General features: G+C 36.0%; 1 protein-coding gene across 4 annotated transcripts in view; it reads right to left on the bottom strand.

The window, feature by feature from the left end:
• The window catches only part of FAM126B (family with sequence similarity 126 member B), a 91037-nt gene that overhangs the window by 6575 nt on the left and 65565 nt on the right, over positions 1 to 18897 (bottom strand). For 3 of the 4 annotated variants that reach the window (XM_036756356.1, XM_036756355.1, XM_036756357.1), the window contains 7 exons: positions 14698 to 14778; positions 12474 to 12589; positions 11011 to 11106; positions 6583 to 6699; positions 5999 to 6086; positions 1559 to 1718; positions 521 to 688 (listed from right to left, as the gene is read on the bottom strand). In XM_036756356.1, coding sequence (XP_036612251.1) covers positions 521 to 688; positions 1559 to 1718; positions 5999 to 6086; positions 6583 to 6699; positions 11011 to 11106; positions 12474 to 12589; positions 14698 to 14778 — 826 coding nt within the window. The remainder of the gene's footprint in view (positions 1 to 520; positions 689 to 1558; positions 1719 to 5998; positions 6087 to 6582; positions 6700 to 11010; positions 11107 to 12473; positions 12590 to 14697; positions 14779 to 18897) is intronic. The other variant, XM_036756358.1, reaches the window with a different exon arrangement.

Below are 18897 nucleotides of genomic sequence, written 5' to 3'. Positions count from 1 at the left end.
TGGGATCATTGGAAATGGAGACAAGTCAAACAACTCCACCTCAGTTCTCCTTTCTGATCCAAGATGACAGATTGGTATTTTACAACAGTCTTCACAAATTCTCTAAGTATCAATTCCTGAAGTTTTTGGAACCTAAACAAGTTTAAACTGGCAATCAGGGCTCGTGTTCATTGGATGCATTTTCCCTTAAGGTTAAAGTAGACATGCTCAGTAATGAAAATATCCCAAGCCTTTGCAGGCCTCTTGAAGATGGCTGCTTGCCTTGTTATTAGCCATGCCAAGCTGTTCTTTAACCACACAGGGATGCAAACTCCAGGCCAGCACACATGATAACAAAAGGTTGTACCTGACCTGATGCTAGGCATAAAGGGAAGTGTGTGTATTGCAAGGAGAAGCTAATACACCCTGGGATAGTGGAAACACACACTAGAATGGAAAGATGTTCTGCTTGGGGATAGGGAGCCAGGATCCTTCTCCAGGAACTGCCTCACTGACTTCTGCCTCCTCATCTCTGTCCTACCCTCTGTTGTGGCTGCTGCCAAGGTGGGCTCCGGCGAGCCATGCTCAGGGGTCCTGCGCATCAGCACCTCCCCCTCTTGCACACGTTTGATCCCTAGGTCTGTGGAGCCGTGTTGGATCGGGGAGCCAGGAATACTCGAGTCAGCCTCGTTTGAGAAGTCAAAGCCATCTGGGATTCAACATATAAAATTTTAGTGCTTTTGTGCTCTTCTATAACTTTCTGAGCATTCTGACCCAGGCAGATTAAAGAGGTTTATGTGGATTAAAAAAAAACAAAAAATACTAACCATATGTAACTACATATGTGTGTACAATGCATATACATACGCAAGAAGGCAGATGAAAAATGTGTGAGCTGGCAAATGAACAAGACAGAGAAGTGAAAAAAGATCATTAAAATGGCAATAATATGCTCCTACAACAAGGCCAAGACAGCTTGATTATACAGGTACTATGTCCATGAGACACTGCTGCAATCAATATTTAAAAATAAACAAAAAGCTCACAGTAAAATCAAAGATAACAATCTAAAACCAGAATCAATTCTTCTGGGGAAACTGCTAGGATTATATTTTTGTATCAACCAGTTACAGAGTTTTGCTTTGTGTTATTTTGTTTTTTTAATTAAAATGCTCACACATGCACAAACTGAAATTTCTCAACGACAATAATAAGCACATTTGATGAAAATCTCTCCCCAATTTGCTGTTACTGAGTATTTTAAAGCAAAGATGAGAATTTTAATCTCTTGCCTTTCTGTACACATGAATTATTTTACATTTCATCTTATTGAAATATTTTCTGAAGAAACATCATTTATAAGGAAAATCTAAAGAAAACTATTAAAGGGGCTACGGACATTTTAAATCATATTTCTATCACTAAAAGTATCTAGTCAAACTTTTTTTGGATTAATTGTAAAATGTATGCTAAAAACATATAGCAGTAATATACATTTAGACACACAATGGAGCAATATACAATAGATCAATAATCTATTCACAATAATGGAATTACTGACTGCTTGCTATACCCTCACCTTCTCGCCTCCATCGATGACGACGAATTGAAGCTGTTGTGATTGCAGTCCGAGAAATCCTTGGCACTGTGGGTGTGACCTCTACTTTAAGTACTTTCTGACCTTCTTGTGAAGAATCAGGAGCATCAAATGGCAATGAATTCTTCATGGCATTAGCAACCTAAAACAAGAATAGGTTGACAAACAAAATTCAAAAGCACTGCATCTATTATACTAATCCTTATATGACGTTTCACAATCGCCAAAAAGTAGAATGTCAAATTATAAAATGATCAAGATCTATTATTAATAAAACCTGGCAAAACTGACATGACTAGGACCAATAAATCACACATTTTCCTTCCCAAATTTCATGGATTAATCTTTTTTGTTTGTTTTCTCCAAATTCCTATAATAGAAATAAAAACAGCTGAAACTGAGAATCGAGCCTGACAATAAGATCTCTGAACACGCACTGGCTACCCCCTGCTCATGTGGGTGCCCTAAAACATTCTGCCAGACAGGCCATGCCAGGCTGAGACAACATCTGTCCTGTCACTCTATCAAAGCCTACCTTCACAACCAATGTTAAGGAGTCAGGGGTAAAGTTAGTTCTATTAGTGAGTAGTCTTCACAATAGTTTAAAAATTCTGACCGCCATTCTAACACACTAAAACACCCAAACACCCTAATGGAGGCTCTGGTTAAGTGAACAAGGTTCAAAAGCAGCAGAAAGATTAGGACAAATTTTAGATTACCTTCAAAATATGCTATGTTCTACTAATTTTTACTTTAACATAATCCAAGTGGCTAAAAATGAGTAAAATAAGTTAGGTTGTATACTTTATGTATATTGGTGATCAATTGCAGATGTAGAGAAGAGACCTCAAAACACAGAGAATAGAATTTACTGAAGAAAATAATTTGCTATATGAAAAGCTTCTTGACTTTAGGACCCCTTATGTCAAATTTTTGGAATGAAACAGTGCACAGGATAGGCAGGCATAGCTGGCCTGTGATATGCACCACCAGAGGGAAATCCTGAATCAACAAGATCACTGATCCACTTGAGTATTCAGAAATAATAGGCTTATATATAATAATGAGAAAATGAGATTTAAAAGAGATGTTCTACGGTAAATAATTTCTAGAAGGACTAAATTGGATATTAATTTTATTTTGCTCGGATAGATAACTTTAATCAGAACTGAGAAACATTACATTGCCAAAAAACTTAAATAACACATCCAGGTATATACAATTAATTGTAAGACAGCAGATCTATTAGGATACCTAATACCTCAGATCCAAGATATAGTCAAAAGGACACTAGAGTTCAGTGGTTCTTACCCTTTTTTGGGTGTCATGCATAGGTCCTTTGCTAATTTAGTAAAACCTATTGATCCCTTCTCAGAATATTTTAAATGTATAAAACAAAATGTAGAGGACAAACAAAACCAATTATAATGAAATAAAGATGCATTTTTTTTTCCGAGTTAAGATCACAGATTCATTAAAATCTATCCATGCGACCAGGTTAAGAATCTCTGGTCAAGACTAGAATCAACGCAAACTGACCTGATAAGGTATAAGTTAGAAAAGGAGATTACTAATTTCTGGGAGACTTTATTTATCTTGTCACTCTATTGAAACTGCTCTCTCCAAATTTAACGAAAATCGGCCAAATCTGATGGTAGCTTATCAGTCTTCATCCTTCTTGACTTCTCTGCAACATCTGATGTTGTTGACTACCCTCTGCTTCTGGATACTCTCTTCTCTGAATTTTGTTTGTTTTACACATTAATCTCAACTGGTTCATCTTCTTTTTACCTGACTGCTCCTTTTCAGTCTCCATCTGTAGCAAACCCCCTGCCTGCTGATGTACTATGAAGATTCTGTCTTAAGCCCTCTTGTCTTCTCTTTCTACATTCTCACTTGATGACCTCAGTAGCTCCCATAGATTTATTTATCATTTCTATGCAGAGAACTTCCAGATCTATACATTCTGCAATAGTTTTATACTCCTGACTCTAGTTAGGCATCACCAAGCAGCCCACTGGACATTTCAAATGGGATGCCCCACTAACATCTGAAACTCAAAACAAGATTTCATTATCTTTTCCCTTAAATCAAACTACCTACCTCATTTATTTCTGTTAAAGTCACCAAGACCAAGTCACATTCCAGTCTCTCAGGTTTGTAACCTCAGTGTAATCTTAGATTCCTTACTCTCCTTCACTCCACATATCTAATCAGATACCAAATTTTGCCATTTCTACCTCCACAATATCTCACACTATCCCCTTTTCACTACTCACAAAACCTCTACCTTAGTTCAAGTTCTCATCCCCCAAATCTGGGGACTATGGCAATGGCCTTCAGTTTCTCTCCTTGCTTCAAGTTCTTCCTGACTTGAATCCACATAGTTGCCAAAGTGATTTTCCTTAAGCAAAGGTCCAACTGTGTCACACCTCTACTCAGTAAACTATTCCAATGCACCCTTTTGTTCATAAGATCAAACATGAGCTGCTCTTGGCTCTTCTCAACCCGGCCCCAACCTAACACTCTACCTCAGACATTACTTCTCACATATGACATTTCACTTCTTGTATCCATGCCTTGGTACCAGTCTTTCCCCATTCCTGGAATGTTTTCCTTCCTCAAAGAATCCTTTAGTTTCTTTAAGACTCGGATTAAACATTATCTTGTATACGAAGCTTGTACTGATTTCTTAACTGCTAGTGCCTTTCCTTCCTAACCTGTTCTGTATTTATTTTGTACAAATTTATATGTGCACATTGTCTCCTCAAACAAAACAGGTGCTTCTTGCAAAAAGCTATTCTTATTTTTGTCTTTATATCCCTAATACCTAGCACACTTTTAGGCACTTAATAAATTGCTGCCTGATGACTGAATCACAAAGGGGCTGTAGACTAAAATGACATTGTTAAGAATTCTGCAAATGCAAGGTATTAATGTTAGTAATATTTTTTCCCCCAATAGTTACCATTTACTATTATACTGACATAGATTTAGATGTGTTGAGATTAGAAAATAATCTTCTTTGCTCTGATTGGAGAGAATGGAGGATGCACATTGGAGAGCTCCTCCTAGCTTCTCTGCTGTTTAAGATGACATCACGTTGTTTTCCTACCTGTCTACTTTCCTGGACTTCATAATCTCCAGAAACTCATCATTCTGCAAGATGAAATCTACCCAGAAAATGAAGAAGTTAAATTGATTCTGTATCATTTTATAATTGATCCTACTCTGTATTGTTGTCCCATTTTGTATGATTGCTCAAGTCACATTTCTTTGTCTTTTTGCCTATGAGCTAAGTGCAGTTCTCTAGTTAATCACGGTTTTACTCTTTCATCAAGGAAATCTGTTACCCTTGAAGAAGGCAGGTGGACACCAGAATCTGAACTAGTATCTTTATACCACCAACCCACAATTCAAGGATGTCTGGCTTGTTATTCAAGGAAGTCTGGTCTATCTCTAACCTTGCAAGCAGACTCAAACACTGAACATTTCTTAGTCAAAGAAGGGAAGAAGGGGGTAATTGTTAGTCCCATTCCCAATTTCCAACCAATCATGTTGTCCCCACCACCATGATGCGGTCTACTCTGTAACCAATCACACTGTTTTCCCCATCTACCCAACTCTGTTCTTTACTCTCTGGTACTCCCCAAAACTATACGAAGGCTAGTAGGCCTTACCTTGAGATTTTTGGTTATTAAGAGGCCAAAGACCCAATTTTTAACGGTTACTGCTAGCCTAACTAAAAAACTGATCGTGCTAAGACACTGTCTCTCAGTTTAATTGTCAAAGGTAATGAAAACTCACACCTCCTTTCCCCTTGAATATATGATTTTATCATACCTACCACCCTCCCTTTTTATGTGTTTTCTCCACAATCTGAATGGGAACTCCTTTAGGGCAGGAACTGTCTCATGTCTTTCTTTCTACCTCCATTGCTTAGTTCAGTGCCTGGCATACAGTAGGTGATTAATAAGTGTCTCCTGACTATGACCAAACAATAACTTGCATTTATTTATATAGCTCCTTACAATGAACTTTTTTCACAATCCCCCTATAAAGTAGGTAGTGCAAGTATTTTCCCCAAGACCTGGCTCGACAAGAAACAAAGTGACTTTCTAATTGTCACAGCACTTTCAGGTATCCAGGGGTGAGATTCAAACCCAGGTCTCCTCCTCTGAGTCTAGCATGCTTTGCATTTCACCATTTGTCCCCAATACATTCCTTGATACTTTAACCTCACCATATTTAAATTGCTTCATCTTAAACATTAAAACAAAAGATCAGGAAAAGCAATTTTGGACAATAGCATCAAACACCACAGCTTAAAAACACACAGGTTAACCTCATGCTGGTATATATTGTTTATGCAAAGATTACTGAGTGCCATCCAATCTCCATGTCTGGAAACTCATGCCTTACCAGTAGTGGTTGAGAAAAAAGTTCTAGCTGAGCTCTGTAAATAATGTCATCCAGTACTTCTTGGCCAAGATCCCACTGTCCATTATATCTACCAAGGAAACATAAAGTACCCATTTTATAATACTACATGAATTCAAGTAAATTTTTTAATAGTTTAAGGATCTCAAATTATTTCATTCCCAAGACATTTCACATCAGGTTATAAGTCAAGGAAAATATGAAGAGTTAAATGCTAATGTTTCCTTATATAAAGGTTTCTGGTGGAATAGGGTATAAACTGATACAGTGGCTGACTACTGCATGATATTCAAGGTAAGCTAGGTTATGATAATCCTTAGTGCTGGTGTATACTAACAGTTTCTTATAAGGAGAAACTGCCATACTGCAATTGTTAATCCTAATTATTAAACTGCTTTTTAGCTACTCTCAAAGCATCTCAAAGAATGAATTACTAAAATCAGAGAGACAAGAAAATTAATGTACCATGAAACAAAGGACAATCAGGACATGTCAATACAAGAAAAACATTAAAATTTTCCAAGGACTAGTAAGAATTCATTTACTTTCAAATCCCAGATACTTACATGGCATAATAAACACCTGTCAGAAGCTGCACCATAAATTCAGGATCCAATACTACTCGGCCGCAAGGTTCTTTCCAGTGCTTTTCATTCTGCCGTGGAAATCCACTCACACAAAGCCTAGAAGACAGTATTTATTTTGTATGACCCCTTGAGGCATTAAAGTGGCTACCTGACTTTCTGTGCCCATAAATTAAACACAGTAACTATGTTAGGTACTTTAAAGCACTGTGGTAAACCTCTTTTGATTAAAAAAAAAACAAAACAAAAACCACTACCATCAAATCAAATGGAAAGCTAAGCTGGAAATGCAAATGATGGATACAAAAGGCAAATTCCAGGAATTTCCAAATTACCTGAAAGTGGTATTTCATGATTTTTTAGTGCTAGAACTCAGAAAACTTGTATGAACAATTCAAAACTCTATACGTGAAAATCAATCTCAGTTCATGACCATTTTGTAAAATTACCTGGAAATGAACATGAAGCTGTAGATAAAACTGAAGACTAAGAAGTTAAAGTGCACTATTTATAGCAACATTTTGTTGAATGTTAGGGGGGCCATTTAAAAATGACCCATTTTTATAAGTTACAAAATAGAAATATATCTTTAAAGAAGAATAGTTTTTAACCATTCTATCTGAGGAATAATCTCAAATGTTATTGTGTAGCAAAAAAGCTAGGACAATAGAGGGTTATTTTTCTTGTATGTTTCTGAATAGGTAAGATATTCTCAAAATTCTACTAAGGATAAGACTAGCAAACTACCTTGCCCAAAATACCCCTTTCCAAGAGATATTATTATCATTATCCAGACAAAAATAAAATGTTTCTAAATTCACTCAAAACTTCAACAATACTTATTGCTTAGGTATTATTTTTCTAATTCCTATAGACTTAAGTAAAAATACCAAATTGAAATTTGGATTTGTATGTATAGTTGCCACTTTAGTAATCTAAACTGTCACACATTATTTCTACCAGTTTAGAACTATCAGGATCAGCAGCAGACCCTAGTAAAATAATGATGTTACACACTCCACATTTGAACACACATCAATCAGACAAAAACAAATTGCTCATATCTATTACTTGTCTCCTACAGTGGTGGTGGTGATGGATAAACTTCAAATTAAGGTTTCCTAGTGTTATAAACAAGTTGGTCAACTACTTGGAGATGAGCTATAGCAGCCCTGATACTCTTGTCTTAGCCAAAAAACATTTATTAAGTGTTTATTATGTACCAGGCCTACAAAAGTGTTAGACATACAAAAAAAATATTACCAAGTGCCTAGGCATACAAAAAGGGCAAAAATCAGCCCTACCCACAAGGAGCATACATTCTAACAAGGGAAACAACATGTAAATAACTGGGCACATACAAGATATATAGAGTAGGTAGAAGGTAACCCGAAAGGGGTAGGCATCATAGCAAGTTTGCCAACTGAAAATTCCTCAAAAAAGGCCAGTAAGTAGTAACAGAATTGTTCAGCCAGATGGTGATATATAGTCTCTTCCTAAGCTCTGGTATTAATGACCTTATTTGAATGAAAGTACTGCTAATAAATAATCAAAGCTAAACTGGCTGAAGCAATATACCTTTAAAAAAAACCCCGAAAACACTTTTAGTTACATTCAGTGGACTAAAAAAATAAAAGGAATATTTAACCTTGGACAATATTATGGTATTTAAATACCTGTGTATCTAGGAAATCATAAAACTTCGAACAAAATAACAAAAAAACTGTAAATGTCTAATTGCTTAGCATCTCTCATTTTTTCCCCTGCTTAACACTCTCACTCCGTGATGAGAAAAGAAATGTATCAAGTTTCTGAATAACGCAGAGGACCAATTTGAAGCAGAACTGGGTTCTCTGTATAATTACTAGTTTGTATCTTCCATAGGCAGCAATTTATTTTAGTAAAGTTTTTTTTTCTTTCAGTTTCAGCTAGGTGAGAATAAATACAAAGACAGAACTTTAACTCGGATTTTTGGGATATTTGGGCTAGCTCTTTATCCACTAAGCCTCAGCTGTCTTCCTAGCAATAATAAAAGGCTAAATTAAGTAAGGTCAGAGACAATCTCACTAAAAGTTTGTTGGGTTTTTTTTGGAGGGGGGAAGGCAAAGCAATTGGGGTTAAGTGACTTGCCCAGGGTCACACAGATACGAGTGTCAAGTATCTAAGGCTGAATTTGAACTCAGATCCTCCTGACGCCAGGGCTGGTGCTCTATTCACTGCACCACCTAGCCCCTCACTAAAAGTTTTAAAACGATAATTTGTTTTGTATAACAATAGGGGATAACAATGTGAGGAAAATTAACATTTGACTGCTAATTTGTTGCTCTATTACAGAATTTTAGTAAATCTGGTAAACAACAGAGGAAAGGGTAGGTATACTTTTACAAAATGTGATTGAAGTTTTTGGATGGATGATTGGATTATTAGATTGTGTGACACAAGTGTAGATCCAAATGTGTTCTGGGAAACAGTGATGTTGTGACAATAAATGGAGTGAACAGGGAATCAAAGAATCCTAGACCAAGTTATGAGAGAAATTACTTCCTAGGGACAGTTTCCCCTTTAACATAATAAAATGTGAAATTTTGTCAAAAATCAATAACAAATTTTTTGGTTATTAAAATAGGTTCTATTTGATGACCCCAAAATATCAAATAAAATGTATTTGTGCCATTATTTTATTATAGTTTTACATCTTGTAGGTTTCACTTAGTAGTTTCTATTTTAGAAAATATTCCAGAGAATAGTGAGTATCTTTTTTGGATTGAATTACAAGAAGGCAATGAGGAATTTGCCAAAAGACTTATGAGATGTTTTATTATATTTTAATAATATAATGGTTTCTATATTATAATACTATGTAACTATAAAACATAATTAAAACATAAAATGTAACTACAAAATAAAATATAAGATACAGTTTATTATTTACTATCCCTAGAAAATCTGCTTACTGGGAAATTAGTATGAATGGAATTTTCCCTTGTTATTTTGTGATAGTTGCCAGACTCACATATTTTACCTAAGCTTTGTAAAGCTTAGAGAACCTAATACAAGCCATGCATAATGAAGTATGTAATAATATGTAACAATATATGTTACAATAATATGTAACAATATGTAACAATAATATGTAACAATAAAATATCATTAGTTCAGACAAACAAGGAGGAAGTCTTATCAATAAAAATACTAAATTACAGAAGATTAAGAAATGTAATTGAATTATTTTAAGTACCCATAACAGGACAAGTTAATAGCTAATAGCATTGCAAAACATAAATTGTGACAGAATTAATTTAAAGAACAGATAATAATGTCTATAATTAGCATAACTTTGCAAACAGGTACTGAATACCTGACAAGTTTCTTTTCTTAGCATTCTCTTAGCACCTCAGCAAATACTTTTTTTTCATAACGCAAAACTGAATCTCGGTCTAGGCCTTTACAATGATCAAGAATTATGAATAAACTGGTTTAAAACTAAGAGGAATAAACAGAAAAATGCAGTTTCAAGAGAATGGAGGGGTGGAATGGATGGGATAGCTGGTTTTTAAGTGGAAGACCTGGGTTCAAGTCCAGCTTCTCACACATATTGACTGCACAATGATGGCCAAATCATTTAACCCCCACACAACTCCAGACAATTTTTAGACTATAAACTGCACTGCAAATGTGACGCTGCATTTGTAGAGGGAAATTTCCTCACCAATAGCTCCCCACACTAATGAAATCAGAAGTCAAGTCGGGGAATTAGAAAAGGTTAAGCTATTTTTCATGATTGAATGAGATGATATGTGTAAAATGATTTGTAACCATAAAGGATTACATAAATGGAGGTTGTTATTATTATAAAGGCTTAAAAGGGAAAAAACTGAAGTAGGCACAGGCAAATTCCAAATCTCCTGAAACAACCTGGACCTTCAATATGGTTTATAAACTGCCATCCAGGGAGGGATTTTTGTTGTTGAGTTATTTCAGTCATGTTCAACTTTTTGTGACCCCATTTAGGGTTTTCTTAGCAAAGATACTGGAATGGTTTGCCATTTCCTTCTCCAGTTCATTTTACAGATGAGGGAACTGAAGCAAACAGGGTGAAGGGTCACATGCCCAGGGTCACACAGCTAGTAAGTGTCTGAGGCCAGATTTGAGTTTATGAATATAAGTCTTTCTGATTCTAAGCCCAGTGCTCTATAGACTGGGCCACCTAGTTGCCCTGGGGTAATTAGGTTTACCATTAAATTACCCATTAGGAAGAATAAGATCTCTGACTTTTAGTTTGTTACACAGCTTGGCAACATTTCTACTTCTCAAATAATTGAAGCGCATGAAGGACATAGTGATCAATGGAGGCAGTAAGTAATATTTCTAGTACATAAAGGTTAGTGATCAATTTTTCCCACTGCTCACCTGGAACCCATGCGGCACAGTGCCTGATAAGAGGAGGCAGGCATATAAACAATAGCTGAGTTGTAGCAGAGCATGAGAAAACTCAGGACCTCGAACCTAATGAAAACAAAAGAATAGAAAGGAAGAAGAACATTTACAATATTCTTTCCCTTTTTTTATTCTTTTTTAATTTATTTTTTAATTTTTTAAAAAAATTAATTTATTTTTTATTTTTAGTTTACAACACTCAGTTCCACAGGTTTTTGAGTTCCCAATTTTCTCTCCCTCCTTTTCCTCCCCTTTCCTCCCCCAAGACGGCATGTAATCCAATGTAGGTTCTACATATACCTGCACATTGAACTTATTTACATAATAGTCCTATTCTTTCCCTTTTCAAAAATTCCGAACTTAACAAAAAATAAAAGGAGCCTTTCCTTATACAAAATAGAAAAGAGAATTGTACATGAAACCATAAATCTCTATTATGTGCATAGCCTGCTTTCTCTTTAAGGATATAATAAAAGCTTTTAGAACTATCCAGCATGTCTGTATTTTCTTTTGTCTTTCCTTCTATTTACTTCTGTGCATTAAAAAAAAAAATTTCAATGACCCTTTCTTCTTTCTTTTTGTTTCTGGTAACCCAATATGTAACTCCCCTTAAAATAACATTCCTAAGAAAGATTTTTATTAAATAATTTACCCTTGTGACTACCACCAATGATGTGGAAAATAACTTCAACACTGTCTTTCTGTTTCACCATTATTAGGCCTTCTACATATTTTGGTATTTTTATTTCAATATATACAGTAATCGAATTAATGTTAGCCAGAGTTTATTTCTTCCCAAGTTTCATACAGCACCCAGGAGACTAATCCTAAAGCACAAACCCTATACAAATGATGGGGCTATAGAGAGCCTCTATATTAGTATTATTATATTGGGGGAAAATTGTGAGAGGAAGTACCCAAGAAGCCATAGCACACTCAAGGAAGAACCACTGTCAGCAACTGCAGAGCCAAAGGAGCTCTCAAAGACCCAGTTCAGAGGGATGATGATTTGGGAAGCATGAATGGAGCAGCCCCTTGAGGGCAGAAACTATATTAGTTTTATATTTGTATCCCTTGTAACTGGTAAGGTGCCTTGCGCATGACAGGTGTTTAATATATGTCTGTTGAATTTATTGGACTTAACCCATGTCTCCTCTGAAATGCCAGCTCCTGAGTACTTGGTACTCCTAAACTTCAAAAATAGGACTCTGTTTTATTAAGAATAACAAACACTTTGTAGACTAAATGATGGCAGCTATAATATTGTACTTTTAGACTAATAACTACATAAAAAATTAGGCTGATAATAGAACTATCTGTAAGGCATATTTAACTTTTGAGGTCCCTGACATATCAGACTCAATTTTAATTATTTCAGTCCAGGAAATGAAGAATTATATTAAGTATAGATTTAGCAAGATAGCTTAAGATATTACCTATTTTGTGCAGTAAACGTCTCTCTCTGAGGATGAAGATCACTATATACTACCCTAATGAGGTCATGTTGACACAATGCTCCCTCTGTCAAGGCCATGGATCCAATAGTTGAGGGCTATTGAAAAAAGGGCAAATTATAATGAAGCATACATTAGAGAGAGGAGAAAAAAAAACAAAATATAAGATGGCATCCATAATAATTTGCAAAACATTAACTTAAAGTGACTGTAAAAGGTGTTTTCAAAGCATCACTCCTATCCTCTTTCCATATTCTTTGGTATATAAATTCTACAATTTTTCTTTGAAAAGATGTTTCAAAAAATATAACACCTACAATTTCTTAAAAATTATGTAGCTTCGATTTTTGGAATGAGCTAGGAATGACTCTGAAACTTGTTGGAAGAATGGTTTTTAACTTTTTTTGTGTCATGGGTATCTTTGGTAATGTAGCAAAAGCTATGGACTTTTTCTTGGAATGATGTTTTTAAATGCATATGCGCGCACACACACACCCACACACCCACACACATGATACATAGGATTACAAAGGAAACCAATCACATGCAAATACAGTTACTAAAATATTTTTTAAAATAAGTTTATAGGATTCCACATTAAGAACCTCAGTGGTTAGAGCAAGAAAAACTGTTGAAACTATCAAAATAAGAATGTATCAGTTAGTTTTGATTCAGAGAAATACTTTTTGAGGTCCAAAATATAAAGAAACAATGGTTTGAAGTCTACACATATGAGTATCTTTCAAAAAGAATACTAGGATCACCATCGTATTTCTCCCCAAAACTATTTAGATAGATGATTTCTTTTTTTTTTTTTTTGAGGGGCCAAGGCAGGGCAATTGGTGTTAAGTGACTTGCCCAAGGTCACACAGCTAGTAAGTGTGTCAAGTGTCTGAGGCCGCATTTGAACTCAGGTCCTCCTGACTCCAGGGCCGGTGCTCTACTCACTGTGCCACCCAGCTGCCCTAGATAGATGATTTCATATATTCAGTTAAACACCTACCATCTACTAATTTATACCTCACTAACTTCATAATTGAAATCTATTTTTCTCAGAAATATTTGATATTTAAAAGCCAGTTTTTACTAACAAAATAAATAATTAACTAAATCTTTAATTATGTGTCAAGAACCACTTATTTGAAAGTTTTCTGTCTATTATACTTGGATATCTCCCTGATGAGTTTCTAAGATAAAAAGAATACAACTTAAAACTACTAGAAAAGAGATTAATTTTTAAACTCACATTCTATTATAGATCAGGAACTTGATTCAAAACACATTTTAGCTTATTATTTTGTTTTTTCAGCAGTGGTAGAAAGGTAGGAAGAGTGATCAACAAAACAAATTTCTCTTACAATTTATTAGTACTCCATTGCCCTTCAGCAACATTAATGATAATAAATTGTTGATCTTTTATGCTTCCTTGGAAATAAAAATACCAAAGGGCTAGATTAAACTGAAGAGCTGTTTTTATTCTGAATTTAACAGACAACAAATAAAATGAGAATTTTCACATATATCATAGAATAGACAGGACCATTCATGAAACTATGAATTTCTATTATGTACAACTTGATTTTTAAAAAGTATACAAGAAATTCAACACATAGCTTTCAAAGCTGTCCTGCTTATCTGTACCTTCCTTTCTGGCCTTCCTTTTGTCTTCTCTTTTTTTGAATCCTAAAACAGATTCTTTTAAATTGAAAACCAGCATTTATAATCACTATCATTTTTCTAAGGAAATACAGGGGGAAGGGAAGGGAAAGGCAAGGAAAAGGAAAGAAAAGAGTAAAGAAGGACAAGAAGGACTTTCAGGTGATGTAAAATAAAAGATACCAATAAAAATTCATTTAAAAAAATGCAGCTTCCCCCCACTCCCAAAAAAACTATTCTAAAAACTGAATTCTCACACAAAAATGTGAAGAACACATTTTAAAAAATAATTAACCCAAAAGCATGAGCCAAAAGAAAAGAAACAAAAATCTAACTAGTAAATTTATATTATTTTCGGGATACTTTTCTTGTTCGTAGGCCTTAGAATGTCCAATTGCAAGCTTTTACTTTAAGTAGTTCAAAAACAAGATGCCAGTAACAATGCGTCTTGTAACAACATCATGTATGTAACAATGTTTATCTCTGGCATCAAAAGAAATCTGATTTTTATTTCCTCCTATATAACTTAATTATTCTTACTCTTACTCACCTCATGGTATATTGAAGGCTTGGATAAGGAAGGAATGGTGAAAGATAGCACTTTATTGTTTCCATCTTTATCAGCAATTTCCTATGGTCAAATAAAAGACATATAAGAATCAAAAAAGAATATATTAAAAGGAATAATCATAATTTTCTTCATTTTGGGGACAGTATTAGCAAGCCAGGAAGGGATTTTTAAAAGCTCAGATACAAACTTCTATCTTTTAATTTCTGAAACAAAAAAGATGTTAATCATTCTAGTAGAGCTCTTCTAATCTTAGTTGTATTCAGTGAATACAATCTCCTAATAAGATTTATAAATAACATATTTCAGGGGGGCGGAGCCAAAATGGCAGCTGGAAAGCAGGGACTTGCGTAGGCTCTCCCCCAAATCCCTCCAAACACTGGCAGAAAATGGCTCTGAACAAATTGTAGAGCTACAGAACCCACGAAAAGCAAAGGGAAACAGATCTCCAGCCCAGGAGAGCCTGGATGGTCTCCAGGAAGGGTCTATCCCACGGTGCTGAGGGCGGAAGGCAGCCCAGCGTGGGCTGCACCGGGATAGACCAGAACCGGAGTCAGCCAGCTGGAAGAGGCCTTGAGACCATGAAACAGTGAGTTGTGGCAGTTACCAGACTTCTCAACCCACAAACGCCAAAGAGCAGGTTAGGGGGAAACTGCGGAATCCAGGTTCAGAGTGGTCCGATCACCAGCCCTGGGGGTGGCAGAAGTGGTGTGGCAGTGGCAGCAGTGTGAGGCTCCTGAGGCTGCTTCCAGAGCTACAGTGTCAGCTGTTTTCCGAGTCCCTGTCTCACATGGTGGGAGGATTCTAACAGCAGATCAGAGTAGGAGTGCAGGGAGCACATTGTGGGCACAAAGACAGCTTCTCTTGCTGTGCCCTGCATGGATCTGTATTGCGGTCCTGGTTGGCAGTTCTTGGGGGAGGAGGAGCACTGCTGTAACAGAGCCTGGGGTGGTGGAGTAGAAGTAGCTCTGAAAACAACAGTACTTGGACCCTAAAGCTTGGGACAAAGTACTCTCTACTCTATAAGCAGTCATATCCTGACAAAAAGCTCAAGGGTCAAGTAGTTGGCTGGGAACATGGCCAGGCAGCATGAAAGGACTCAGACACAAATTCAAACTCTGGATTCCTTTTTTGGTGACAAAGATCTAAACATACAGCCACAAGAAGTCATCAAAGTCAAAGAGCCTACATCAAAAGCCTCCAAGAAAAATACAAATTGGTCTCAGGCCATGGAAGAGCTCAAAAAGGATTTGGAAAAGCAAGTAAGAGAAGTGGAGGAAAAAGTGGGAAGAGAAATGAGAAGGATGCAAGAAAACCATGAAAAACAAGTCAATGACTTGCTAAAGGAGACCCAAAAAAATACTGAAGAAAAGAACACCTTAAAAAATAGACTAACTCAAAAGGCAAAAGAGCTCCAAAAAGCCAATGAGGAGAAGAATGCCTTAAAAGGCAGAATTAGCCAAATGGAAAAGGAGGTCCAAAAGACCACTGAAGAAAATACCACCTTAAAAATTAGACTCGAGCAAGTGGAAGCTAGTGACTTGATGAGAAATCAAGATATTATAAAACAGAACCAAAGGAATGAAAAAATGGAAGCCAATGTGAAATATCTCATTGGAAAAACCACTGACCTAGAAAATAGATCCAGGAGAGATAATTTAAAAATTACTGGACTACCTGAGAGCCATGTTCAAAAAAAGGGCCTAGACATCATCTTCCAAGAATTTATCAAGGAAAACTGTCCTGATATTCTAGAACCGGAGGGTAAAATAGAAATTGAAAGAATAAATAACTTATTTCACAAAAGCACATTTTACCCAGAAGTCCTGCACCAAATAATCAAATATGGCATGAGACTCTGAAGAACTGGAGACAAAGAAAATGCAATTCAATAGAACTCAAATAGTTATCAAGTAGCTACTTCTTAGTGCTCAGGGTGCTTGAGAAAGGCACAAAGATTCGATTATAGACAATTCTCTGCTTTTATGAAGCTTGAAGTCTTGTAAAGGCATACCCAAATAATTACAATACAAAATAATACATGACAAGTACATCAGAAATGTTATGAAGTATTATAGAGGTCTGAGGAGAAAAGGTCATTACCAATTAGGGGAAGGGGCAGGAAGGGGAGAAAGATTAGGGAAGGTTATATGATATGGTTTTGTTTCAACAATCCGGCTAGCAGCTGCCATGGGGGTTGTAAAATCAACTACAATCAGCTCACAGAATGCTGCAAAAGCCCAGGTTCTTTTGATCTGCTTTACTAAGGAAAGCAACGTTAAGGGGTTAACAAGCTTACTTTAATTCAGCATACAAATACCATTCACTTAGTTCAGGGGAAAAAGCCAGCACCCTGAACTTCAGAGAAAATACAAACTACAAACATCGACAGACAGGCCAAATACAATTCATAGTTACCGACATCTAAGTACAGCCCCAGAGCTCATAACAAGGGCTGGCTGAGAGTCACACATGCCACCACAGCTGTAGGTCAGAGCTCCGGAAAAAGAGAAAGCCAACCCCTGGTTTTATACCTGTTTCAGGGTCAAGGGTGAGTCACAAATGTGACTCTCCCACGTGACCTAAAATCGTCACAAAGATGAGACTTAAACACACGTGGTCTAAAAGCCTCTGATATCACAAACATGTCACTCAAACCCATGTAAACTAGGCTTTCCCTTGAGGCAAGGAGGTCATCAAGGACTCCTGATTTGATCAAGGAAATAAAGGCCAAACTCTTCAAGGGCACTTGGTTGGACTAAGTGCTAAGAGCCCATTTTGACTGCCAACACAAGTTAACATGTCAGCTGGCCTTTGATAGAGCTGGAAAATGTAAGTATTTTCACTGAGGGGAAAGTAGTCCAGTTTGGTTGAAGGGAAAAGTGAGGGGAATTTTATTTATTTACAATAGAACGCTGCATCATAGACCAAAGAGTTTGAACTGTATTTAGAAGGCAATAGGAGGTCATTGAAAGGTTCTGAGTAGAGAGAAGTATCAAAATATTTATTTATAACTAGCAATGGTGTGACTGGACTGGAGCAAGATCTATTAGGAACTTCAAGGTTGTAGAATCTGATTTGCATTTCTCTTATTATTGATTTGGAGCATTATTTCATATGTTTTCAATAGTTTGCATTTTTTGTTTGAAAACTGTTTAAAATATTTGGCCACTTCTCTCTTAAGGAATGGCTCTTCCTTTTACATGTTAATTTTCTATATATTCTGGATTTTACCAAAGCCTTACTGGAGATATCTAACACAATAATTATATGAGAGGCATTAATTCCGTTTGTGCAAAAACTTTTTAATTTCATGTAATCAAAAGTATCTATTTTAAAGGAATTCATGATGAAAAATTCTATCTACCTCCACATAGAGAACTGATGGGTTCAGTGAGCAGACTAGCATATTTTTTCTCCTTTCTTTCCTTATCCCCCCCAACATGGTTAATGCAGAAATATGTTTTGTATGATAATGGGTACTGTATTTATTGCTTTCTTAATAGCTTAGAGAGGGGTACAGGGAGGGAATGAATTTGGAACTGAAAATAAAATGAAAATGAATAAATTTTTTAAAGTATCTGTTTTATCTTTTGTAACTGCCTCTATCTCTTGTCTGGTTAAGAATTCATTCCCTACCAAGTACAAAGCTCCCAGGTCAGGGAGAAAATATTGCAAGCAACCAGAAAGAAACAATTCAAGTATCATGGAGACACAGTCAGGGTAACACAAGATTCAGCAGCTTCTACATTAAAGGATTAGAGGGCGTGGAATATGATACTCCTGTAGGATTACAACCAAGACTCACCTACCCAGCAAAACTGAATATAATCCTTCAGAGGAAAAAATAGATATTCAATCAAATAGACAACTTTCAAGCATTCCTGATCAAAAGACCAGAGCTGAACAGAAAATCTGACATTCAAGCACAGGACTCAAGAGAAACATAAAAAGGGTAAAAAGGAAAGAGAAATCAAAAGGGATTCAATAAGGTTAAACTGTTTACATCCTCCATGGGAAGATGATACTTTTAACTCCTAAGAACTTTCTCATTATTAGGGCAGTTAGAATTGAGTATACATAGAGGCACAGATATGAGCTAAATATGATGGGAAGATAACCAAAAAAATAAAATAAAATTAAGGGGTAAGAAAGTGGGATGCCCTAGGAGAAGGAAAAAGG

Source organism: Trichosurus vulpecula, chromosome 4, assembly GCF_011100635.1.
Source record: "Trichosurus vulpecula isolate mTriVul1 chromosome 4, mTriVul1.pri, whole genome shotgun sequence".
In the NCBI taxonomy this organism is placed as follows: Eukaryota; Metazoa; Chordata; class Mammalia; order Diprotodontia; family Phalangeridae; genus Trichosurus; species Trichosurus vulpecula.
The sequence above is the reverse complement of the archived record's forward strand: the minus strand, read 5'-3'. Positions and strand labels throughout refer to the sequence as shown.